The 26,053-nt window shown below is 44.4% G+C and overlaps 1 protein-coding gene across 1 annotated transcript in view; it reads right to left on the bottom strand.

Moving 5' to 3' along the window:
• JAG1 (jagged canonical Notch ligand 1) overlaps positions 1 to 25,295 on the bottom strand; it is an 80,121-nt gene extending 54,826 nt beyond the window's left edge. Inside the window, exons 1-2 of the mRNA XM_040351301.1 lie at positions 24,959 to 25,295; positions 22,666 to 22,971 (exon numbers count right to left, since the gene is read on the bottom strand). Of these exons, the coding sequence (XP_040207235.1) occupies positions 22,666 to 22,971; positions 24,959 to 25,039 (387 nt within the window). The 5' untranslated portion in view covers positions 25,040 to 25,295. The remainder of the gene's footprint in view (positions 1 to 22,665; positions 22,972 to 24,958) is intronic.
• Positions 25,296 to 26,053: the final 758 nt, after the last annotated feature.

Here is a 26,053-nt window from a genome sequence, read left to right as displayed (position 1 = left end):
CAATCACTAGAACGACTTCTGTACAACTCCAATGGCCATATATGGATCAAAATTGGTCCGGTTCAGCAGGGTTTCCATCCATGTATGGCCAAGCTTTAGTGTAATGCAAGCAAGAGAAGGCTCAAATTCACACCTTAAGCAGGCCATACACGGTCGAATTTCAAACAAATTTTATTTTCAAAATCAGAAAGTTCGTTTTTTTTGTGATCCGATGATGCCACCATTGATTTTCGAAAAAAAAAAAAAAAAAAAAAAAAAAAAAAAAAAAAAAAAAAAAAAATCGAAAAATATTCACGTTGCCGGGAATATTCTTTCCTCTCCGGGAATATTCTTTTCTTGCACATGCGCATTTTTTTCCCATTACATTTCTCGCACGATTCTCCCATCATTGATTAGAAAATCGTTTTGTTTTTAAAAAAAATTCCAACATGTCGGATTTCTCAAATTTGCTTGCCGCACGAAAATCAGCTGTTGCTGCAGCCCACTAACGGTGCGAAATTTGTACGAAAATTCTTTCATATGATTTTCGAAAGAAAGTTCTTTCGAAATTCGAACCGTGTATGGCCGCCTTAAGGCCACTTTCACACTGAGGCGCTACTGAACTGAGTAGTGAATGGAGAGGGGAGTTTTTCACAGCCCTGCCAGCACACTGCCCCAGTGTGAAAGCATTCATTGATTTTAATGGAAATACATTTTCGTGAGCTTTTTAGGCGCCGTTTTTAGCATGAAAGCGCCTGAACAGCGCCTCAGTGTGAAAGTGGTCTTCGTGATCTGCAGCCACTCCTTTTGCACTTGTTTACTTGAGCAGCACCATTTGAATGGGCCTCCCTCTGCTAAAAACATCTAAAAAAGAAGCTCAAATACCAAAACCTTGGCACAGAGCTAGGAGCATTTGTGGTCGCGATTTTTGCCGCAATTGTACGGCAATTTGTCACAACCGATTTCGGAATTTGCAAGCAGAATTGTGGCATTCCACCCACGATCTGGAGGACTTCTAGCCTGCCCCCCCCAATGGGAAATCTTTAAAATCAGGGCCTCAAGAGTACCAGGACTAACCTCAGCCAATGTGGACAAGCTGTATATGTGAGAATGGGAAGTATAGTCAGGAATGGTTGACTTGGGTAAAACCTGGTAAACTTGTGGCCCCGATATTAAAAATTTGTAAAGCCCGCTATGGGATTTTTACCTACAGGTATAATGAGGCTTCCCTGTAGGGAAAATGAATCTCTCCTAAACGTGCACGGATCATAAAAATATATATATATATTTTTTTATGAAAACAATTTATACACACATACATATACAATATATATATATATATATATATATATACAATTTTTTTTATTACACACACGTGGACATGTTTCCGGTGCTGTCAGTATGGTACGACCAATCGGAAAGGGACTACGCAAATGAAAAAAGTTTTGGAACCATCATTATAAAGGAAAACTTTGAAACAAAGGAAAATAAAAATTTGCCAACAGCAACCCCTGTGATCTCAGCTCTCATCCTCTAACCAGCACTAAAAACTATTAATAAATCAGATTTGGAGATCCGTTTATAAATCAGCTCAGTGGTTTCCCATACTTCCATGCACGTGCTCACCAATGACAGAAGTCCTCTCTGTGAGTCACGGTACAAGCATAGCAATAGCTGCTCCCTTGTCTACAAACACACTATAAACACTACATCAGTATCTGCATGTTGCATTTTCCACATACATTGCCAAGAAGTGTACTTTAAGCAGATCTGAGCAGAGCGCCGATTCAGGGCCGGGGAGCCTGGCTCAGGAGCAGAACGAAGCTCTCACAGGTCTGGGCAGTGAACTGCTGATCAGAAGGAAAAAAAAAAACAAAAAAAAACACAAACCAAAACTTCCACAGAATTCCTAGAGAACCAGAAAAAAAAAAAATTAAAAAAAAAAAAAAAAACACACAAAAACAAAAAGTGATGAGCAATTCTACTTTTGCTGATGGGACAGCAAAATAAATCTGCTTAGTCAATGGATAACGTAGTCTTCAAAACCCGACTCTGCTGGTGAAGTGCGTGTCGCCTCTGACCATACAGCAGAATACATTTAGAACTTCAACGTGACCTCCAATCCTAAAACCCGACCACAAGCAACCAAGACGTCATAAAACCACCAGGATATTGTTTTAACTACAAAAAAAAAACACACAAACACAAAACAATCTTGCAGTGCTGGGGTCCTGTGTGGCATTACCCCCAGAATCACTTCATAGAACATTAAAAATGGATATAGATAGCTAGCTATATCTATCTAGCTCCATCTATATACTACATTCTTCCCAATCCGGCCTGTGTGTGCATATGGCTACGACTGTGCGAGGGCATTACATACACCATGCACATTATAAAGCTGCCCATAGATACTGTTTTCTAAGAAAATCACTTGATTGCCCCTTCAGTCAGTGTTGATGGGGAACATTCTCCTGTGTAGCCATTGTGTTCTCTTATCAGGAGGCCTGGGAAGCCGTCCCCGGCAGGTGAGCACAGCAATTCTTGGGAGCGACTATAGCTGCCGGCAATGATCACATCCTAAAAATCTGACAGGCTGGTTGTACCCAAGTCGATCAATGGATCAGTCAGCCTGCTCATACATGGTTCTACCTGAACTAACCAATCTGGCACTAAATACTAATTAGTAAATGTAAAGACGCAATTGTAACATAGGTGGCAAGCTTTAAGCTGGGTTCATACCTTTGCGGTGCAAAAAAGCCCATATGGCAATGTGCCCTGCAGCGCATTACAAAGGTGCGCTGGAAGGTTCATTAAAGGGGTGTTCCAGCCTTTTTTTTAAGTTTATTAAAAGTCAGCAGCTACAAAAAGTGTAGCTGCTGGCTTTTAATAAACAGACACTTACCTGCTCCACGGCTCCAGCGACGCGTCAGCCGGGGCTCCGCTCCTCGCCCACCCTCGCCGGCCAGCGTCTTCATTTCTAGTATGGGCACCCGGCAGTGACAGCTTTCGGCTTCACGACCGGGCACCCACTGCGCATGCGCGAGCGGCGCCGTCCGATTGGACAGGCGCTCGCCTACAGGGAGGGGCTGCAATAAGGCGATTAAGCTAATCGCCTTACCAGCCCCTCAGCAGAAGGAGGAAGTGGGACAGGAAGTCCCCTTCTGAAGCCCCCACTCCCCCCAAAAAAATTACATGCCAAATGTGGCATGTAAGGGGGCGAGGAGTGGGTTAAGCGGAAGTTCCATTTTTAGGTGGAACTCCGATTTGAGAATGAATCGCACTGTAGCACACCTACAATATATATATAAAAAAAAAAAACACTTTTTATGGATGCAGCAGCAGTACTCGAGAGCGTGGAATGCGGTACTCGAAGTGAAGAAGTCAGGAGCACCGCTGGGGGACCCCAGAAAAGGAGGATTGGTGCCAATCTGTGTAAAACCCTAGCACAGAACAGCCTGCAACCAACCTAATTGTCCTGGCTAACGGTATGCGTTAAATACAGGGTTTCATTCACACATTTGCAAATACATGCGCAAGTTACAGAGACCCGTCAAAGCACCCCGTGTTCTGTAGTCCCATCTCTAAAAATTTAAGAGCCTCCATAGTAGAAGCACATGAATTATAATGGACAGGCAGAGGGCATGTGAGCCTGGAGGGAGCCAACCCCCACTTTAAAAAGGCACAGGGGCGCACTGAACACCCAGAATATAGCACTATTGCCGCAAAAGGTGTCCAAAAGGTAGTCCCCTCGCCAATATTTTAACAGTACAAATGGCCCCTGCCCTCAACTATAACTGGCCTTTGCAGCAAGGAGCACATGAATTATAACGGATAGGCAGAGGGTAGGTGGGTCTGGATGGAGCCCATCCCTCCTGAAAGGCAGAATGGACACATAGCACCATGGCAGCAAAGGTATCCAGTGCATCCACTCACCAGTATTTCAACAGTACAAATGGCCCCTGCCCTCATCTATAACTGGCCTTTGCAGCAAGGAGCACATGGAAGGGCGGCGCATGCAAAACAAAACAGAGAAATTCCCGGCTCAACTTACCGACCAGCCTGATAACCAAACAGAATTGTGCATTAAAAACCCTGTTTTTAAGGCTGGCCATACACGGGTCAAAATTTTAAAAGCATTTTCTTTTGGAAAATCTTATCTAAGAATTTTCCTTCGTATTTCGCACCATTAGTGGGCTGCAGCAACAGTCTATTTTTGTGCGGCCATTGAATTTAAGTAATCGGACATGTTGAAAATGTTTTGAAAAACAAACAATTTTATAATCAACGATGGGAGAAATGTGCGAGAAATTTAGTCGAAAAATAAATGTACATGTACAAGAAAAGAAAAAAAATTCCTGGAAAGAAGATTCCCATTTACGAAAATGTTTCTGTAGCAACAGGAGGTGAAAATGAAGAAGTCTTGGTTGATCGAATTTCAAAATCAGGCCTCGTACACATGATAGGTTAAAGCGGATCTCCACCCTAAAGTGAAGTCGCGCTGATCGGCACCCTCCCCCCTCCGGTGTCACATTTGACACCTTTCAGGGGGAGGGGGGTGCAGATACCTGTCTAAAGACAGGAAGTATTTGCACCCACTTCCGGCCACACGTCACGGGCAAAAGACGGGTTTTTTCTGACATCCCGTCCGTCCCCCGTTGTGTGCTGGGAACACTCGGCTCCCAGCACACAGCAGGAGCCAATCGGCGGGCGCAGCGCGACTCGCGCATGTGCCGTAGGGAACCGGGCAGTGAAGCCGGAGCGCTTCACTTCCTGGTTCCCTCACGTGGATGGAGGGGGGGAGCAGCAGGGTGACGAGCGATCGCTCGTCCTCTGCTGCGGACGCCACTGGACTCCAGGACAGGTAAGTGTCCTAATATTAAAAGTCAGCAGCTGCAGTATTTGTAGCTGCTGGCTTTTAATATTTTTTTTTGAGCGGACATCCGCTTTAAACCAGAGGACAACGGTCTGAAGGACCGTTTTCATCAGTCAAAACCAATCGTGTGTGGGCCCCATAGGTTATTTAACCATAGGTTAAAAAAGCCAACTTGCTTTAAAATTAACTGATAGGTCAAAACTGATCGTTAGTAGGCACGCCCATCGATTAAAAATCCACGCATGCTCAGAATCAAGTCGACGCATGCATGGAAGCATTGAACTTCATTTTTTTCAGCACGTCGTGGCGTTTTGCGTCACCGCGTTCTGACACGATCTGTTATTTAACCGATGGTGTGTAGGCGTGACGGACCATCAGTCAGCTTCATCGGTTAACCTATGACAACGGTCCTTCAGGCCGTTGTCCTCTGGTTAACCTATCGTTTGTACAAGGCTTTAAAGGACAATTATGATTGGTTAGTATTATGTACAGCTACAACAGATTCTGGATGCACCAGGTTTAGTAAAGTCTCCTGTATGGCGTATATCAAAAATGTATATGTGTGTATATTATATATATATATATATATATATATATATATATATATATATATATATAAAAAAGAGAAGAAGAAAAAAAAGAAAGGGAAAGAGGAGGAAAAGGCGATAGGTGAATGAACGCATAGCGCATCCTGGCACGTATAGGAGCCCTTACGATACCCAAAGCAAAACGCCAACGATACCGGAGAAGAACTTTTAATGTGATACAGCTGCAGCAGCGTTGCCAAAATGATGGAGCGAGACAAAATGCCACTATCCAAACTATGCATGTGTTGTATCCAATACACTGGGGCTGATCTCGGATCTGGCAAGCCTACTGGAATAATGAGTATCCTGTGAATACATAATGTGCTAAAGTTGCCATTGTGTGAACTAAGTCCACGGTTTGTCTGGGAGCCGAGCTCTGCTGAGTCTACTGCTGCTTCCTGTTGCTTGTCCTGTATTTGCATTATTTTTGGATGGGCCCCATTATGTTCTGTAATCCTCGTTGCAGTCAGAATGGCCACACTATTGTTCTTGGTTAATATTAGCGGTCATTCCCTGTCTGGGTGGCCAGACTACAATGTATTCTAATCACAAAACTAGCATGTATTATAAAGTATTGGAGAAAACTTTTTTTTTTCCCCTTTGTAACCGATCATATCAATGATACAATTCATTTTTAATAAATACTTACCCATTACACCAGACATGGGGTTACTGAATACGGCAAGAATGTACATTATAATGTATTGAGCATTGTTTGCAATTAAAGACCCATGACTGAGGTCTAAGAGGGTGAAAAAAAAAAAGAAAAAAAGCCAGTCAGGAGTAGTTAAAAAAAAAAAAAATATTAATAATAAAAATAATAATAAAAATTCTTTGGGCCAACCCCCTATTGAACATGGTAAAGGAACGTTAGATCAGTCAGCATCCAGTAGGTGCTCGCCTTGGGTCCTCCCTTATGTGGCAGAGTAAAGCAAGCACGGGCACATACACTATACGGTGCCTTTACATGCACATGAAGTTTAATGGCATCCCAGTCTTAGTCCGTAGTGTTCAATATTGAGTTGGCCCACCCCTTGCATCTATAACAGCTTCAACTCTTCTGGGAAGGCTGTCCACAAAGTTTAGGAGTGTGTCTATGGGAATTTTCTTCCAGAAGCGCATTTGTGAGGTCAGGCACTGATGTGGACGAGAAGGCCTGGCTTGCAGTCTCCGCTCTAAATCATCCCAAAGATGTTTTAATCGGGTTGAAGTCAGGACTCTGTGCAGGCCAGTCAAGTTTCTCCACCCCAAACTCACTCATCCATGGCTTTATGAACCTTGCTTTGTGCATAGTCATGTTAGAACAGGAAGGGGCTGTTCCCACAAAGCTGAGAGCATGAAATTGTCTTGGTATGCTGAAGCCTTAAGAGTTCCCTTTACTGGAACTAAGGGGCCAAGCCCAACCCCTGAAAAAAAAAAAAAAAAAAAAAAAAAAAAAACCACAACAACAACCCACACCATAATCCCCCCTCAACCAAATGATTTGAACCAGTGCACAAAGCAAGGTCCATAAACACATGGACGAGCGAGTTTTGGGTGGAGGAACTCGACTGTCCTGACCTCAACCGGATAGAACACATTTGGGATGAATTAGAGCGGAGATTGCGTGCCAGGCCTTCTCGTCCAACATGATCTTGTCTCAAATGCGCTTCTGGAAGAATGGTGAAACATTCCCATTGACACTCCTAAACCTTGTGGACAGCCTTCCCAGAAGAGTTGAAGCTGTAATAGCTGCAAAGGGTGGGCCAACCAAATATGGACCCTTATGAACTAAGACACCATTAGGCCAGGTTCACACCTATGCGAATTGAGTGCGGCTTAAATCGCATCTAATTTGCAGGACATTTCAAAATACATTGTTTTCAATGAGGCTGGTTCACATATGTGCGATGCATCCGCACTGCGTATTGCCTCCAAACCGCGTGCAGTTTTTATGTCTTGCGGTGCGGTTCAGGTGCGAATTCAGTCCCATTATCTTCTATGGGTACGCAGCTAAATTCGCAGATGTGTTCATTTCTCTTCAGTATTTGTCTCATTCAGTTCAATACACTTCCCCCCTCCCCCTCCCCTCTCCCAGGTCTCCAAATTCGCACCTGATCTGCAACTAAAATGCAGTTGATCTGCAGAACACCTTATAGAGAAATTCGCAAAGACAACAGAGCTCCAAAACGCAACGCACTAGTGTGAACCTGGCCTTAAAGGTGTAAAGGCAGGTGTCCCAATACTTTTGACAATCTCGTTTATCTCCATGTTTCTTGCTTACAGAGAAAATATGCCAGTCTACGGCTTGTCCAGGATCATTAGTAGTACATTTTTCATTTGGGGCCTGATAAGAGGATTATTATAATCATCATCAGGAGAACACTTAAAGTTGTAGTATACTCTATACTACCACTTTTACCTACAGGTAAGCCTAGACACTGACGCTCAAAAACTCACGAATAGCCTAAAGTAGTGAGCATGGACACATAGTGCTTTCCTATTTAGCTTCTAGAAGCAGGAAAAAAAAAAAAAAAAAAACAGACACACTAGTGTGCATGGAGCTTGAACCCCCGGCCTGTACTCCTTAATTACAGATGGTGAACATTAGGACGCAATACATTTTGCAGCCGATGTAAATGTAGCAAACTGGACTGTCCTAGGTTATAAATATAGAACATTTCTAACTATCAAAGTGAGCATGTATGGCTATTATTCCAATAGCTCACTGGCCATTTGACATTAACCGGCGTACTTAAAGAATCCCATCGATAATTAAATGCGCTCGTTACAAAAGGGTGGCAAGGTTAATAGATAGAATACCAGCTGGGCAGCCAAGCACGGCAGTCAGGTTCACACACAGCAAGCATGAACAAGAGGCCTTTTTACTCATTTACCTGGAGTGCATAAAACTGGGTTGAGCTGGTAAAGGGACTTTGAATGTTTGACAAGCGCCAGCGACGTTTTATGATCCCTTCGCTAATCCAAAACACTTTTCAAAAAGGACTGCGCGCTTATAAAATGCTACCATTATAATAAGCAAAGCGCTTACCTTTAACCCACCGCTGAGTCTCTACAGTCCCATGTACGATTATCTTATCTGCAGAGATATGGCACCCCGCGACACAGCAAGTTAAAAACGCATTAACTGATACACGCCACAGCCACGCTCTGTAGCTGGAATAGATTGAACCTTTCAGACATGCGCCCGTTCTGCAACTTGGAAGCAGACAGGGAACGAAGGATGGGCTCAGGTGTGTTCGCAACCCCACGGGCCCGAGCCCCATCCGCAGCTGCAGAGATCGGGAAATGTCTCACTACCTGCGATTAGCGCTGCGCAGTGTCGGCTTCCTGGCGGGCTCAGGCAGGTGGCAGCTGTGATTTTCTAGGCATTCTAAAAAAACTGGTTCCTGAAAGTCCCCATCCTGTATGAGATCCAATATGGAAGCAGTTATGGACTTCAGGGTTCTGAAAAATTATAGTTTCTTGGTGGCCATGCGCCTCCAGTGGCTCCGTTAACACTAGTGCGACTCCAAACTTGCAAGATTTCTAGTGCAACTTTGATGAAACTTTACACTCAAGTCACATCAAAGTAGTGCAGGAAACTTTTCAAAGTTGCTGCCACTTTACTTTGCATAGACTGGAACAGGTGCCATGGAAATCAATGGGCTGCAACTTTGGGTGTCCAAAGTCGCATGACAAGTCGCACTAGTGTGAACGGCGCCTTAGCACCAAGGCCCCATTCGCACCCGAGTGATTTTCTGCTTGAAGCTTATAGCTTTAAAAACGCAACAAAATCCCATTCATGGCTCCTGTTCAAACTGAGTGTTCCATCCCCTGGAAGTACATGAGCTTCTTTTTTGGCAGATTACAAGCGTTTTTGGCACCTATGGACTTTAATAGAAATGCCTGACTTGAGCATTTTGCAAGAGTTTTTCTGTTCAACAGCTCTCCATTCCTAATTTTCCCTCGCCATCTCTCCTCCCCCTAGTGCTTTCTATTGGCTAAAAAAAAAAAAAAAAAAAAAAAAAAAAAAACACACAATGGGGGTCATTTACGAAAGGCAAATCTACTTTGCACTGCAAGTGCAGTCGCTGAAGATCTGAGGGGGACATGCAAGGAAAATAAAAAACAGTATTTTAGCTTGCACATGATTGGATGATAAAATCAGCAGCGCTCCCCCTCAGATTTACAGCGACTGCACTTCCAAGTGCACTTGTAGTGTAGAGCGAATTTGCCTTTAGTAAATCAACCCCATGAATCTGTAAAACGCTGGTAGTACACTTCTTGGGGGCCTTTCACACGTACGGACAAACGGTGCGTTTATTACAAGTCCGTTTACGGACTTGTAATGTATCCCTATGGGATTGCAGACGTTAGCGGATGATGCATCCGCTAACGTCCGCAACAATCCGCTTTTGCGGACGGAAGAAAACCCTATTTTTCTTCCATCCGTCGGAACGGATCGGATGAATACGGACAAACGGTCCGTATTCATCCGATTCCCCATAGGGAGAGCAGAGGAGAGACAGGGCGGTCTCTGCACTATGTGCGGGGACCGCCCTGTCCGCCGACAGCTCAGCGGGGATTAACGGAGGAATCCCCGCTGAGCCAAACGGGCTAACGGAGCGGATCAATACGGATCCGCTCTGTGTGAAAGAGCCCTAAAATAGTTTTTGTTTCACACACACACACACACACACACACACACACACACGCGCGTGCGCGCACGCGCACGCACGCACACACGCTCAGGTGTGAATGGAGCCCAAGAATCCATGACCCCATAAAAAGTATGCAGATAGTAAATTTTCACTTTTTTGATCCTTGCATTTGTTAAGGTCCCTTGACTCCGTTTTGAAGCCAAAGACAGCCAAGCAATTTTTATTTGCTCGGCCATGGCAGACTCTCTCTCTAGGAAACCTTTAAAATGCAAACAATAACTCAAATGGTGCGCAACTTTACATATTCAGTATGACTAATGTTTAGATAACAAAGTAGCGTTGCACCGATGCCGATATTAGGCATCCTCTTCCTCACTATAGGGAGACGGGGCTGCAGCGCCATCTCTCGGAAGTTCAGCCCCTCCTCTTCCCACTGCTGCCAGGCCAATTGGAAAACGCAGCACGCTTCGCACATGCGCAGTAGGGAACCGGCTAAAAGGCTTTACTACCGGGTTCCCGGCAATGGAGGTGGCTGAACCTGACAGTCGATATGAAGATCCACTGCTGTGCCAACATCGTGGGCTCCCTGAACCGATAAGTGTCCTTTTATACGTCAGCAGCTGCAGTATTTGTAGCTGTCGACTTAATTTTTTTTAGGTGTGGCTTCAGTTTCAGTTGCGAATTGTTAAAGTGTACGACACGGAAAAGCACCTGAACCGGGCTGAAAATTGTACTGGACCCTTCTTGAAACCGTACTGCACCCGGCCTGCACATATGTGAACTGGCTCCATAGAAAAGTCTTTTGGTTCACGTCATGCGAATCGGATGCAGTAAAAAACAAAAAAAAACAAACAAACAAACACACAAACACACAAACACACTTCGCATATATGTGACTAGGGGCTGAAAATGGGTATTGTATCGGGGAGGACTTGATAAAAAGTATCGGTACTCAATCTTAAAAAACTGGCATTGATGCATCCCTACCTTCCAGTGCGCAAAGTACATAATGTGAATTCCAGTTACAAAGTTATTTTATCCTGCCACCCAGCATAGCCAGGGTGACTTTTTTTTGTTGAGTAGCTTTGTGGCCTCACACCAGCTACTTGCTCAATGGAAGGACATGATCCCATGTGCTCTCTTTATGTAACCCGCCTACACACCTCACCCTCCAGTCTCCTACGCCTGAAAACCATCACAATGGACCCAGACAGACAGATGCCAGGCAGAGATACATGTAGCAGAAGGGCAAGTCTGTTTCTCATGCAAATAGCCCAATGGACTAAAGCGGCACATTCATGGTTGACAAAGATCACCCCAATCTTCTCAATGAGAACTAGCAAGAGGTTTTTCGAGAAATCTAGCAACAAGGTGCGCCCCTACATTTGGAAGGTTGTGGGCCCCAAAAATGTGATTGTTATGGTGGGTGTAGGGTCAGAAGGTCTAAGGCCACTCTTATACTGACTTGCTGTGCAATACACCTCTGTACAAGTCAGCCCACCATCAATCTGACTGCTGGAATAGGCCAGAAATACATTTGTTTTACATGTATTTTAAGATTGTATTTATTCGTTCTGGAAAAACCTGATAGATCGACTTCTATACACCCAGCTGGCGCGATATAAAACATTAAAATTACAATACGACTTGTGTCGCAATTGTATATATTATATATTTTTTTACCCACAAAAGTAGTTAGCCTTTAGGCTCGGTTTACAGCAGTGATGCGGGAACCCTGTGAATCCTATGCGGATTCCCGCATTGCATGTCTCCCGGCGGCAGGTCACACTGCCCCATGCAAGCTGCTGGGAGTGTCAATTGAAAGCCGTCAATGACTTGTTAGGCAGCCCACAGATGAGCACATTTTTTTATTCGTTCAACCAGTGGGCTGTACAACTACAGTGCCCATACATGGACCAAAAATTGACCAATCTTGCAGAACCAGCTAAATTTTGATCCAGTATCCCCAACTTTAGCGGTACACATACAAGTGGCTGGGAAAATACATACAGGCCAGGAATAAAGGCATATCTTCACAATATTCAGAAATTCGAACCGTGTATAGCCGCCTTAACACCACATTTAAAGATAAAATTCAGGCAGATATAAAACGACACAAGTGAACACAGTTCAATAAACAGCCATGTAAGAAGTAATGTCTTAATACAAGCAGTGTGGATATCTTTAATGTGATCCGGTATCAACCTTCTTCAGTCCCTGTACACAGCTCTGAAGTGCAAGGCCCATCTCAGATGAAGCAGTCCGTCCAAGCGGATCGGCCTGCTCAGTGGGGGATCTCTCCGATTCCCGCTGAGTAGGCAGATGACAGGTCAGTGTCTGCTATGCAGAGCAGACACAGCCCGCACTCCTTTGGGGAGATGGATGGAAAGGGTCTAAGGGCTCTTTCATACGGAGCGCCTGTTCAGGTCCGCCTGCCAGTTTTAGGCGGACCTGAACGGGCGCTCCGTGCTCCTCTATGGAGCCGCAGATGTCAGCGGTGACATGCCCGCTGACATCCGACCCGCCAAAGTGTGATGGAGGAAAAACCTACTTTACCATGCGTCTGGCGGATCGGGTGAACACGGACATACGGTCCGTGCTCATCCAATCCCCCATAGGGGAGAGCGGGAAAAAAGACAGGGCGGTCCTTGCACAGTGTGCGGGGACCGCCCTGTCATCCGCCGGATCAACAGAGCGATCCCCGCTGAGCAAGCGGAGGTTCACTGGGCGAATCATTACTGATCCGCCCAGTGTGAAAGGGGCCTAACTCTCCAGCTCCATCAGATTGTCAGCTGATCCGCCAAACGTCTGGGGTGCCAAGGTCCACCATCACTGCCATAGGGTCTGCCTGAAAAACCGGTCAGGTGCGCGATCGGTCTGTTCGTGTGCCGCTTTTTATTTCATTGCCCTTCACAAGCTGAGGACAGGTTCAGGATGACCTGGGCTCAGAAGAAGTGGGTTGAATAATGCTGGACATCAGAAAAAATGTACTGCAGGAGGAAGTCTCTGGACTGAAGATGAATATTGCAGCAAAATCTGTTTGAATGTTTTTAATGGGCCATTTATTTTTTTCCCTTATTTTTAGCTGGAGTTCTGCTTTAACAGCTACAAATCAAAGGTCACCCAAACTGTGTCCACATTAGAAGCGATTTTTACATTAAATCTAAACATATTTCTTCTAACGTTGCCAGTAATGGAGAGCCGTGTCCTGTGAACTGGGAGGCACGGGTCCAGCTTGTCGGAGAACAGGCAAAGTGTCAGCTGTGCATCAATTCCCATGATCAGACTCTCGCTTATCTGTCCAACTGGGAAAGGTCAGGAGGTTTTAGCACATCAATCCTCAACGTAAACTCAAGAGCTCTGTGGAATGCGAATACAATTCATCACCATTTTTTATAAGTGATGTATTAAATACAATAACTTTACCCAGCCATTGCGCCTGGAAACACCAGAAGGTAGCCAGGCCTAATCCATCTGGAAGGCTTCATTTGTGAACACACACTTCTTTCTCATAAAAAGAGAAAAGAGCCACCAATTTATATACAACAGGACAAGTTTACTCAGCATGTGAAAACTTTTCATGGCAGTGTGACACAATGGGACAAAGCCCTGCGAACCACAAGCCAGTGCGGTAATGAGGGTCATGCACTGAAAGGGTTTGGCAGGAGCAGGGAGCTTGTGGTTCTCCTGTTAGGCTACAGCTCCCGGCATGCTTTGCAAACATACACAATGGGAGTTGTAGCTCTACAAGAGTGGGAACCTGCCTTACACAGTGCAACAAGTGAATGGGGAAGATAATCCACGACTACAAGTCTCAGCATGGCATGGCCATTCCCAACACTAGAAATGTTAGGTTTCACTGCTTCCAATAGACTGAATCCTGGAATAGTAAATAAGTTCCAAATAATGATTGGAAAATATTTCCAATTAATACAAAATTTGCTTATCTACTGCGATCCAATGGGGACATTATATTTTTATACATTTGTTCTACAAAATTCTGAAGTGACAGCTGTGGGCAATACCAAAATCCCCTGTAAAGCTGGATACACACTATACAACTTTCTATAGATTTACCAAAACCATATACCGTAATATGAGGTCAAACCTAATCACTTTCAATTTGCATGCAATCAGGCAGGCCCTTGCACTACATAGTTAAAGGGCAATCTAACAAAAGTTGTATAGTGTGTATCAAGCTTAAGGCTAGGGTCACACTAATGTGGGAAACGCCATGATCCCTTGCGATTTTTCGGCACCGCCTTGCGATCCACAGCAGGTGTCACTGCAATCTTAGCGACACCCCAAACGCAGGTGCGTTATAGCCAGCAGCAATGATCACTCAGGAAAAACCCAATAGGCTTATAAAGAAGTCGATAGATAGACTCCCGTACAACCAGGCTGTCCATACAGGTTGTATGTATGGCCAGCTTGAGTAAACTTTTGTTACATGTTAGATCAGGTTCACAGCAAATGCAGTCCCGTGCATTTTTAGCTTTCTTTGTGCCAGAACCTCTCGGCTTCAGATGCCGGGAGGCGTTTATAATTACGTGACCACCGTAATTGGCTGTCAAGGCATCACAAACGGAAAAGCTCCCAATCGCAAGAAGAAATCAGGACGTTTTAATTAACCACCTGTAACCAAACCGGAAGCCCGCAGTGCACGCACTCTCGGGACAGTTGTGTCTGAAAATTGGTATACAAATATGCGGCCTCTCGGCACCAAGGCCCCGCATATCTGCTGGTGCCTATGGGTTATTCTGCAAAAAAAAAAAAAAAATGGGGGTTGGTAGACTCATGAATGGTTTATGATAGCCAGGAAACACTCCAACTAGCCAAGTCAGAAAGACCTCTCAATGTTTTTAACCTGAGTTTTATCTAGGCCACTACAATTAGATTCAGCAAGTTATCAATCAATGAGGGCCTCTACATGATAAAGCATCCACCATGACCCACATTACCAAATTCTTTATGCAAATTTATTGGCCAGGCTCAGGAGATCTTAAAAAAAAAAAAAAAAAAAAAAGGTATGGTAGGAGAATGAGCAAAGTGTGTTGTGCCTACTGGCATTGGTCATGCTTTTGTAGCAAAGCCAGGTAATGTTCCTCTACTGGAGAATCAGCAAAACGTCAATAGGCGAAGATGAGAATACCTGACTTGTGAATTTGTTGGCATGGGACTTGGCATACACAGGACACCAGAGTGCCAGGAACGAGGAGGCATTATACCAGTCCGCCTGGTTCCCTTCAACTATGTCTGGACAAGAAACAGAAGCCCTGGCTTGCAGAACATTCCTCCAAATTTCAAAGCTTACATTTTTTTGAAAAATTTGACTGGGGCATGCGATAGAACAGAAAGCCAAAACCTGGCCTCCCAGCAGGCATCCTCCCTATCAAACAGGAAAAAACAATGAAGATTCAGCACTAATGCAGCGATTGTCACAAGATAGCAACTCTGTCTGATAAGATTTGAGGAAAGGAATCAAAGAAAGCCTTTAGCTATTTGATAAGAGTTTCCCACCGAAAGGTCATATTGAGTCTCAATGACCAGAGGCACTTCCAGGGATTATATTTTGTTCTGGATACAGGGTGGAAGAGTTACACCCCCTGCCAGGGAGATTAAGACCCCTTTCACACTGAGGAGTTTTTCAGGCGGTACAGCGCTAAAAATAGCGCTTCTATACCGCCTGAAAGACTCCTGCACTGCAAAGCCCGAGGGCTTTCACACGGGAGAGAAAAAAAAATCTCCTGCCAGCAGCATCTTTGAAACGGTGAGAGGAGAGACATGTATACCGCTCCTTCCCATTTAAAACAATGGGAAACCGCGGCAATACCGCCCGCAATGCGCCTCTGCAGAGGCGCATTGCGGGCGGTATTAACCCTTTATCAGCCGCTAGCGGGGGTTAATACCGCACCGCTAGCGGCCGAATCCCGGCAAATCCGACGGTATAGCGCCGCTATTTTTAGCGGCGCTATACCGCCACCGCGCCTCCCGGCCCAGTGTGAAAGGGGCCTTACCCTTGCTACTTGTCCTGGTGACCAGTTTCGGGTACAACAGACATAATAAATAAAATGTTAGCGTTCTTACAGGGACAGAAGTAGAGGGAAAAATCTAATGAAAAAACACTTCAAACAATGACGAACTGTCTAAAGATTGAGCGATTTTGCAGCGAAGATTCTCTCCTGCGGAGACATTGTGTTCTCCCGATGGGGTGGGGGGCAGGGAAGGAAGGTAGATAAAAGTTCCTTCATAAGGTTAGATGGGGCTCCTAGACTTGTGGCTGATTAGGGCCTACATACCCATAGGGAAAAAAACTAGCAGAATGAGACAATTATTTTTTTCCTGTCTGTAAGGGTGGTATTCGTCTTACTGACCACCAACGTAGGAGGGGCATTTTCCTCACTGAGCCACAAAGAATTGTGTTTAGTAAGTGTTCCGTGACCTGAAAATTATTTTAGGGCTCCCTATGGAGGTAAAGGTTAAGAAAGGTCTGTGAGGGAGGGCTGACAGAAAACAAAATGGATGCTTAGCATAACCTTTCAGTCAAGGCCCTACATACAATTATATAGTGACTGAATATAGCCAATATAAAATTGTCAAGAGTATTCTACATATGGAGACTTATTTGGGAAAAATAAACCCAACCCCACAAAAACACACGTGCCACCACATTTTCAATGACATTAAAGAAAATCCAGTATATTCACACAGCAGCTGTATTGCGCAATGTCAAAATGCAAACCCCACCACAAATGTTACTGCCTTTTTTAATTCAATTTCAATTTAATAGTTTTCCAAGTCTGCATCCAAGATAGCTCTCAGCTTAAATACATTTCTAATAGGCTAGGTTACACAACACCAACGTGTCATCCCACGACAATATAATTCCATTAATAATTACACCAAATGGTATCCTTAGTCTACAAAAACAACACCACCAGCTTGATAGACAAGATCATACAGCAGATAATTCTCCGTTTATATGAATCCAGATGAGAAATCTCTAAAAATAAAATACAAGGCAGTGAGAAGACACCCTTGTCCAATGTGTAGGCCTCTAAAGCCTCACGGCAGCCTGAGAGACATAAGCAATTGGATTAGCGGCACATACCACTATTAATTATAGGCAAAAGTAGATTCAATTACCCAAACTACCACAAACATAATGCGGACTAAACTGACGTAATGCAGTTAGAATGGAGGAATAAATGGACAGAGTCAGCTGCTCCCTCAAACGCAATAAATCTAGTGTGCGATGGCAGCATGCATGCTGCTGGTAACCTAGCAACTTCAAACCAGTGCCTATAAAATTTACAGCACCGTATTCTGTAGGTCAATTACCCAACCCAAGCCTAGGCAACAGAGAACTCCGCTATCCTAGTCTTGAATTGAACATGGTATAGGAACACCAAACAATGAGTCAGTGCAGGACCAATGTCACCAATAGCCACTACAAAAGGCACAGAAAAGCATTGTGTTCGGTATAGTGCACACATGTAGTTTGAATCGGCTACTACAATCGAACCCATTTATCAGCCATGTGTGGCCACCTATGACAACAGATCAGAAATTAGCCTTCACCCACAGACCAGGGACTAAAATGGTCCCCATTCTATAAAGACTGGGCCAACCAACCTGATTTAGGGCCCTTTCACACTACTCTAATGCAGGGATCCTCAAACTAAGGCCCTCCAGCTGTTGTAGAACTACACATCCCATGAGGCATTGTAACACACCGACATGACTAGGCATGATGGGAATTGTACTTCCTGAACTGGAGGTCCGCATATGCTGTAATGCATATGCGTTTTTACCGCAATTTTGCTTTGTTTTAGATGCATTGCCAATGTGTTTTCTGGTTGCACTAAAAATGCAGCTCCCCATTGAAATAAATGGAAAATGCAACAAAAACGCACAGTTTTTGGTGCCTTTTTTTGTCACATGTCCACTTTTCACAGGTGCAGAACTGACAAAAAAAAAGCACCAAAAACGTGGTGTGCATTTTCCATTCATTTAAAGAGCTACATTTTTAGTGCGATTTTCAAAACCGCACCAAAGATGCAGCATGCTGGATTTTCCGAAATGCACCACACTCGTGGCGCAGTGGTGTGAAGATTCCCATAGGTTTTAAAATGGAAAACTTTTCTTGCAAGGTAGAAACAATTGAGTACTGTCTGCGATACTGCTGGAACCTTGATGACACTCCAAAAGCTTGTCCTGAAAAATTGTATGCTGGCGCAAGAGAAAAAATAAATAGTAAGCCACATGGTAAACTATTAATCTCTCTCTCATGCCTAGACATACAGTATTTACATGAATTGACAGCAAACTAAAATGCTGCCATTTCATAAACTGAAATCAAATGTAAGACCATGTAGGTTACAATGAACCAGCGCCCCCTACTGGTGAAATTCTAGTGAAGATCTGTTAAATATAACATAAAAAAACGTAAAAAAACACAAAAGAAAATAAATAAATGTTGAAGCATATTAGTCTAAGTTTCGTTTTCGAACAAAAACAGCCAACGTCATTTAGCACGACAAGACAACGTTATGTTGTGTCCTGCCTCTTGCTAGATAAGGAAACCATAGTGCTTCATAAATCCATAACTCAGACATAGCAAGTGTGTTCAGGATCAAACACCTGAGTTTATTTCCGCAGGTTAGTAGGCAAACATCCGAAGCAGCCCGTCCTTCAAAGCAAGGCTAGGAAAGTGAAGTCAAATGGCACAACAATGGAGGCACTACATGCATTGGCAGTACTTCAAATACCACAGATTTTTATAAAACCTTTTATCCCTTTGATGGTATATTTGATAACAGTTTTATCTCACTGCAAGCAAAAGCTGGCTCTCTCCACCAACAGAGGCTACTTGTGTGAACCAAGGGATTGTGCCAGTAGCTCTTTAAAAAAAAAAAAAAGTAATTCTTACTGGGACGGCAGCCTAGGAAAGTAGGCCGATAGGAGACGGCATTCCCAACACAAGGAGAGACAGAAAAAAAAAAAAAAAACACGTCTTCTGCATTCTTTTTATGAGTGTTATACGATCCACTTATAAATCAGACGGTTGAGCACAAACTTCTAGGGAAACTGACAACATAGCAAGCCTTCGAGTTTTTGATTGGCTCCATACTGGTCTGCTCTACAACAAGGGTGGCCTCATTACTTAAATAACTGCGGTCCCATTGGGCAACAACAAGGTTGAAAGCTTGAGACTGGAAACCACCACAACACAAAAGAGAACTGGCCTTTGAGCCAATTAAACTCCCTCAAGGTTAAGCATTGGATGCCCACACACAAGCAGGCACCATATCCAGTTAATTTGACGACTGGTGGGGGGAAGCATTAGAAAACAATGCAATTAGATAAGAAAGGAAAAGAAAAGTTCAAAACTCAACAGTTGGAAGGACTTACTCGTCCGTTTAATGATGTTTGAGTATGGGAGATGAAACTATTAAAAATCTACTTTAAAAGGCAGTTAAGATGCCAAGATAGAGAATCAGCTGGCTGCTATCAACGCAACGGCGGGCCAATGGCCAAAAGGGAATTAAAGGGTGAAAATGTATTAAAAAAATAAAAATAAAATTATATATGAAATTAAATATATTAAAGGGTCAAAAATGTGTTTTGCTCAACGTCAGAGTAAACAGAAGTTGCCGTGTTTGCACGTCAGCCAAAACATATTCAGAGTACATGACAAGTAGTATTAGTCAAGTGCAAACACATGTGATACTCAGCAGTGATCCACCTGAATAATCTCAGTGTAAACTTTTCCCAAGCTTAGATAAACCTCAAATACAAATGATCTCTATACCCGTTCTTGAGCAGTACTTTAAAAGTACTAGTGCGGCCATCAGTTGCCAACTTTCCCTTTTTAATAGGACAGTCCCTGATTTTTAAAGTAGAACTACACACAACTTTGTTCCCCCTCATTTTGGATAGAGTAAGGAAGGGTTAGAACCCCTGTCAGATTATTTTTTGCCCTATGACCCATTGCAGAGATTTACCTTCACTTTATGTCCCCATAGTCAAAACAGGAAGTGAGATCATGGCCACAAATTAAGGGAATTCCCTGGGGACCTCCAGGTCACCAGAACTAGTGTCCCCATCAGAAGATCTCCCCTTTATTACTGTTATCCCTGCAAATTAAGGGGATTTCCTGGGGGGGGGTCACCAGAATTAGTGTCCCCATCAGAAAAAGATCTCCCCTTTATTATTGTTATCCCTGCAAATTAAGGGAGTTCCTTAGGGACCCCCAGGTCACCAGAACTAGTGTCCTCAATGGAAGACCTCCCCTCTATTACTGGAGACAACACAGAATTTTGAGTTCTTACTTTTGGTGATCATAATAAACAGAACAAATAAGGGTAAATCTATCGGACAGCAACAAAAAGTGACAAGGTTTCTAATCAAATCGACACTCTGTCATATATATATATATATATATATATATATATATATATATATATATATATATATATATATATATATATATATATATATATATATATATATATATATATATATATATATATTAGTTTTGCCTTTAGTTACACTTTAATATTTAAAAAGTGATAAACTGTGCCATAAAGTCCTTCAAGTCAACAATCTATTATTGGAGGTTTGGACAATCTAAAACACACTTTTTATATTAAAGTGGATAATAGAATACTTAAAATATATATTTTTATTTTAAGTATTATATAATTCAATGTATAATATACAAAGTGTATGTGTATATACAAACAAAGTGTATATGTATATATGTATATATATATATATATATATATATATATATATATATATATATATATATATATATATATATATATATATATATATATATATATTTTATAATTATTATTAACACACTTTTTATAATATACATTAAATGCATATATAATACTTAAAATTAGAAAAATATATATTTTTTTACAATACTTTAAAATTGCCTTTTAGGTTACAGAATGTGCCCAAGCATTGGGCTTGAGAAGTTTATTCAGATCTAGCAGCATCCCTGGAAACGAAGACCTGCCCAGCCAACGGAAGCAGGAGGTCCAATGGATCCCTGTGAAAGCATTTCATTTCTCTGGTAAAGACAGACAGGATTCTGGAATCACTGCTACACAGGGTAGAAAATGTCTCTGTAGCATAAAAAAAAAGAAAAAAAAAAAACACCCAACAATGATTAATCCAAGTGGCACTCCTTGATTTAGTGGAACTTGCACACCCACCCTGCAACACCTGGCTGGGAGCGAAGGACACAGCTGGAGGGGAAGGGCAGGGCAACCGCTGGAACAGGGAGGGCGCTCGCAGATACGGTAGGTATGAGGATACAGTATTAAAAAAAAAAAAAAAAAAAAGTGTTCCTCCTGGACTCATTCCAGGCCTGCCTCCGAAAGCATGCAAAAAAAGAAATGGATAGCTTACCCAAGCAATAACAGTCTCCCCTGGGTTACCGAAGGCCAATTACCACCCAGGCTGGCTTCGGCTTAACAATTTAAACCACATGGAAGCCCACTTGTTCTTCACAGAAGGAAGCAGTGCAAATGAGCCATTGCAGATTTCATGTTGGCTACAGCTGTCAATCATCACGCCTAGGCAAAACATTGCTGTGCTAACAGGCAAGTGTACCTTGCAAGGGTTAATCAGCTGCCAATTAGAGTCCTGCCAGGGTTAGGCGCTAGACCGGGCTGACCCGTCATCCTGTGAACCTCAGTTATTATAGCCGGGATCATTCCTGGAACTGCAGGTAAGCAAATATAAACCACAGGAGGGAAAAGGGGGGGGGGGGGGGGGACTGGACAACACGGCTCAGCCGGACGTCGCTAGAGAGGTTTAAAGGAGATTAATCTACCTGTGGCTCGTCACTTCTACTTGGACACCACACAGCGAACTTCTGACCTTCTAATAACATGCAGAATAAATAAAAAACAAACGCATTTCACACAAGCATTCCTATACAGCGCACCTTGGCATCAACGCACAGCGACCCAAGACGCACACATGTAGCACATTTTATATGGCCAGGCACTCCACCCCATCTCCTGTACCAGCCGCTGGAGATCAGTCTACTACCCCACCGCTCATGAAGCTCCCTCCTCATCCATCCCTACATGACACTAGGCTGAGAACCATTAACCCTTCACAGCAGCACCGACAGCTGATGCCTTACCCAATGCTGAGAATACAGAAGCTGCCCTCTGGAAAATGCTAGCTGCTTGGCTTTCATGACATCGACGGCTTCAAAGACACCGCTGAGGCCAATCAAGCAACAGCATTGCAGCCAGGCAACCAGCATTTTCAGTAGATCAGCACAGGGTTCCTTTAAAACCTTTTTTGGCCACTAAAATGGATCTGCAACGCTTCTGACCCTATATGTGCCCCATGGCATCCTCGTTAGTGGTGCCTACATGTGTTTAGATGAAGCAAAGTCCCACATGGGATCCTGGAGGTTGAAGATCCATTTTGATGGGCAAATAAAAAGTATTAAAAATGACTAGAAAATGCATAAAAGACTCCAAGTGGAGGATATAATAAAAGAAATCAAAGTTTCAGCAATGATCCTTTTTTGACTCACCGGCCAGGCAAAGCTGAAGGGGAGCACAATCCTGTTCTTGTCGCTGTTCCGGCTGTACTTCAGGCTGAAGGAATTGCCTCCTAGGACAGGGGTAGATCCAGAGCCGAAGCTGCACGCCCCTCCGGCGGACACCCTGGACTGGTACTCCTTTAGGCAAACTTTAAAGTAAGTGTCACATTCATCCCTGGTGCACTTTCTGTCCACGGTGTTCCGGCTGCCATCGCAGCAATTCCCATTCAGCAATTCTCCATTGGGGTTCTGCATAGATAAGATTTCCAACTCGAACTGGCCCGACGCTACAGACACCTGTTATAGGGATCAAAGAACACACCTGTGAGCACCACGGCAAGAAATCCAACACTAGTTCCTGATATAGGGGCCCCCCCCCCCCCGACACCCCCCAAAGGGCCACACGGAACATTCCCTTCATGTAAGAATACAGAGAACCGCAGGCGTACTAAAAGGGATGGTCAGAGACTGCAGAAGTTGTTTCGAGTCTATGGACACAATATATGAGTTATTGGAGGCTGCAGACATACTACAGGAGAGAATCAGAGTCTATGGACACAATATATATGAGTTATTGGAGGCTGCAGACATACTACAGGAGAGAATCAGAGTCTATGGACACAATATAGGAGTTATTGGAGGTTGCAGACATACTACAGGAGAGAATCAGAGTCTATGGACACAATATAGGAGGCTGCAGACATACTACATGGGATAATCAGACTATGGGCATACTACCGGAGATCTTGGAGACTGCAGATGTGCCACACTGGATAGTCAGAGACTGCAGAAACACCAAGTTGTTGGGAGACTATGAACATATTATACTAGTTTCTGTAGGCAGGCTACAGGAGAGGGGCACAGGACCTGCGGGCAGGCTACAGGAGAGGGGGCACAGGACCAGCGGGCAGGCTACAGGAGAGGGGGCACGGGACCTGCGGGCAGGCTACAGGAGAGGGGGCACGGGACCTGCGGGCAGGCTAAAAAAAGTTTTTGCAAGACTGTTAATATGATATGTGAGTTACTGGAGGCTGCTGGCATACTACAGGAGATAATCAGAGACTATGGCCTTGCTATAGGAGTTCCTGGAGACTGCTGGCATGCAACAGTGGATTTTTGGATACTGCAGACATACTATAGGATATGATCAGAAAACGCAGACATGCTACAATAGTTGTTGGGAGCCTAAGAACAAGATATATGAATTATTAGAGACCTGCAGGCAGGCGACAGAAGAGGGGCAGAGACATGCAGGCAAGTCAGAGGAGATGGTCAGAGACCTGCAGGCACAATTGTTACAAGACTGTGAACATAATATATAAAAGTTATTGGAGGCTACAGGCATACTACAGGAGATAATCAGAGACTATGGCCTCGGTATAGGAGTTACTGGAGACTGCAGACATACTAAAGAAGTTGTAAGGAGACTATGGACACAGTATAGGAGTTGTTGGTGACTGCAGACATACTATAGGATATGATCAGAGAACTCAGACATGATACAGGAGTTGTTGGGAGCCTAAGAACGTGATATATGAATTATAGGAGACTGCAGGCAGGGCACAGCAGAGGGGCAAAGACCTGCAGGCAGGGCACAGCAGAGGGGCAGAGACCTGCAGGCAGGGCACAGCAGAGGGGCAGAGACCTGCAGGCACAGCAGAGACCTGCAGGCACCTGCAGGCACAGCAGAGGGGCAGAGACCTGCAGGCACAGCAGAGGGGCAGAGACCTGCAGGCACAGCAGAGGGGCAGAGACCTGCAGGCACAGCAGAGGGGCAGAGACCTGCAGGCACAGCAGAGGGGCAGAGACCTGCAGGCATATTACAGGTGTTGGTAGACCAGGATCACCCTTCAGAAGGCAGAATTCACAGAGCTTTCCACATGGATATGGACGTTTATTTCAGCCCATGTGACTGTAAATGTGAGATCTGATTGGCCTCGTCTAATTAGGATAAAAGTGATAATTCCATGTGATGGGAGCTGATCACAGGAGAGTGTTCGAGATCCATGATCAATGACAGATGAGGGGGGAAGAAGGAGATCCACACAGAGGGCAGGCACAACACAATGTCGGGGTGTGGAAGAGATAAAAGTAGTATAATGTGTTCCTAGCTGGGGGGCCACACAGTGTTCAGGGGCCCCAAACACACACCAGGGGCCAGCAGATCCATGGAGGAAGAAGAAGCATGCTCCCAGTGTGACAGTCTGCAGAGGTGATCGGTCCTCTCTAGGAGGATGCTGGGTATCCCCAGTGTATGGGGCCCCCGGTAGGTACACACACCTACCTTCACCCGCAGGCACAGCAAGACAAGGAGAAGCCTGAAGGCTGACCAGCCGGCGGACGGGGTTCTCCTCCGTAAGAGCATTGCCGTGTCCGTTCCTGTAGTCCCGGAGCCGCTGAGACGCCGATGATGGGAGAGGTGCGCTGTGCTCCTCCAGCATGCACGGTGCCCGCTCCTCCTCTCCTCTTTTATCTCTTCTCTTCTCCTCTATTATTATTGATCCCGAGTCTTTTCTTCTCTCTCCTGCAAATCAGCTGCAGCCCGTCCGATGAGACGAACAATGAGAGGCAGAGCGGAGAGCCCTCTGCGAGCACACTGACTCATTGCTTCATCTATCCCTGGCGGGAGGGAGGAGCTGGGGGCGGGGCAACGCTTCATATTCATGAGCCGGGGAAGGGTTGCTGGCCAGCTGGCCCCGCCCGCCTCCTCTCCTCCTCCCCTCTGGATTGGATGAGGGGGGAGGACAGGTAGGAAGTGGGGATTAGCTGGCAGCAGATGAGCCAGGTGCCAGTCACAACAAGACGGGGAAATCACAGATCGTGGGGGCGGGGAGATGACAGCATGTCCTGTATATTATCTCTGCCTCGTCTACACATCTGTATTCTTATCACCCCAAAACACAAATCAAAGGCAACAATTGTTTGTAGAAATATAAAACAAAACATTATAAATACCTTTTTTCCCTTTTTTTTATGAGGCTCTGTTCACACCTAGGCGTTCCAAATTGCCGCAAAACGCAGAACGCATTTGCGATCATGTAACTTCCAATGGTGGCGCAATTGTCACCTGGCATATCGCACAAACAAAATCACGGGGCGCCTGTCGTCCCCAAAAGAAGTTCCTGTTTTGGGCAACAGGCATCCCCCGATTTTGTTTGCGCTATTTTTTTAGATGACAATCGCAGCAAAATCGCTCCCCAAAAAATTGTGGTCTGACAAATCAAAGCAAACAAAATCGCAGGACGCCTGTCACTAAAAACAACTACAAGAACTTCTGTTGGGCAACAGGCATCCCAAGATTTTGTTTGCACAATATTACTGCGATTTGTCAGGCGACAATCGCGCCAAAATCCCACGGAGCGATTAGAATGCCATTGCG

The sequence above is a fragment of the Rana temporaria genome, chromosome 4 (genome assembly GCF_905171775.1).
Source record: "Rana temporaria chromosome 4, aRanTem1.1, whole genome shotgun sequence".
Lineage (NCBI taxonomy): Eukaryota > Metazoa > Chordata > Amphibia > Anura > Ranidae > Rana > Rana temporaria.
The sequence above is the reverse complement of the archived record's forward strand: the minus strand, read 5'-3'. Positions and strand labels throughout refer to the sequence as shown.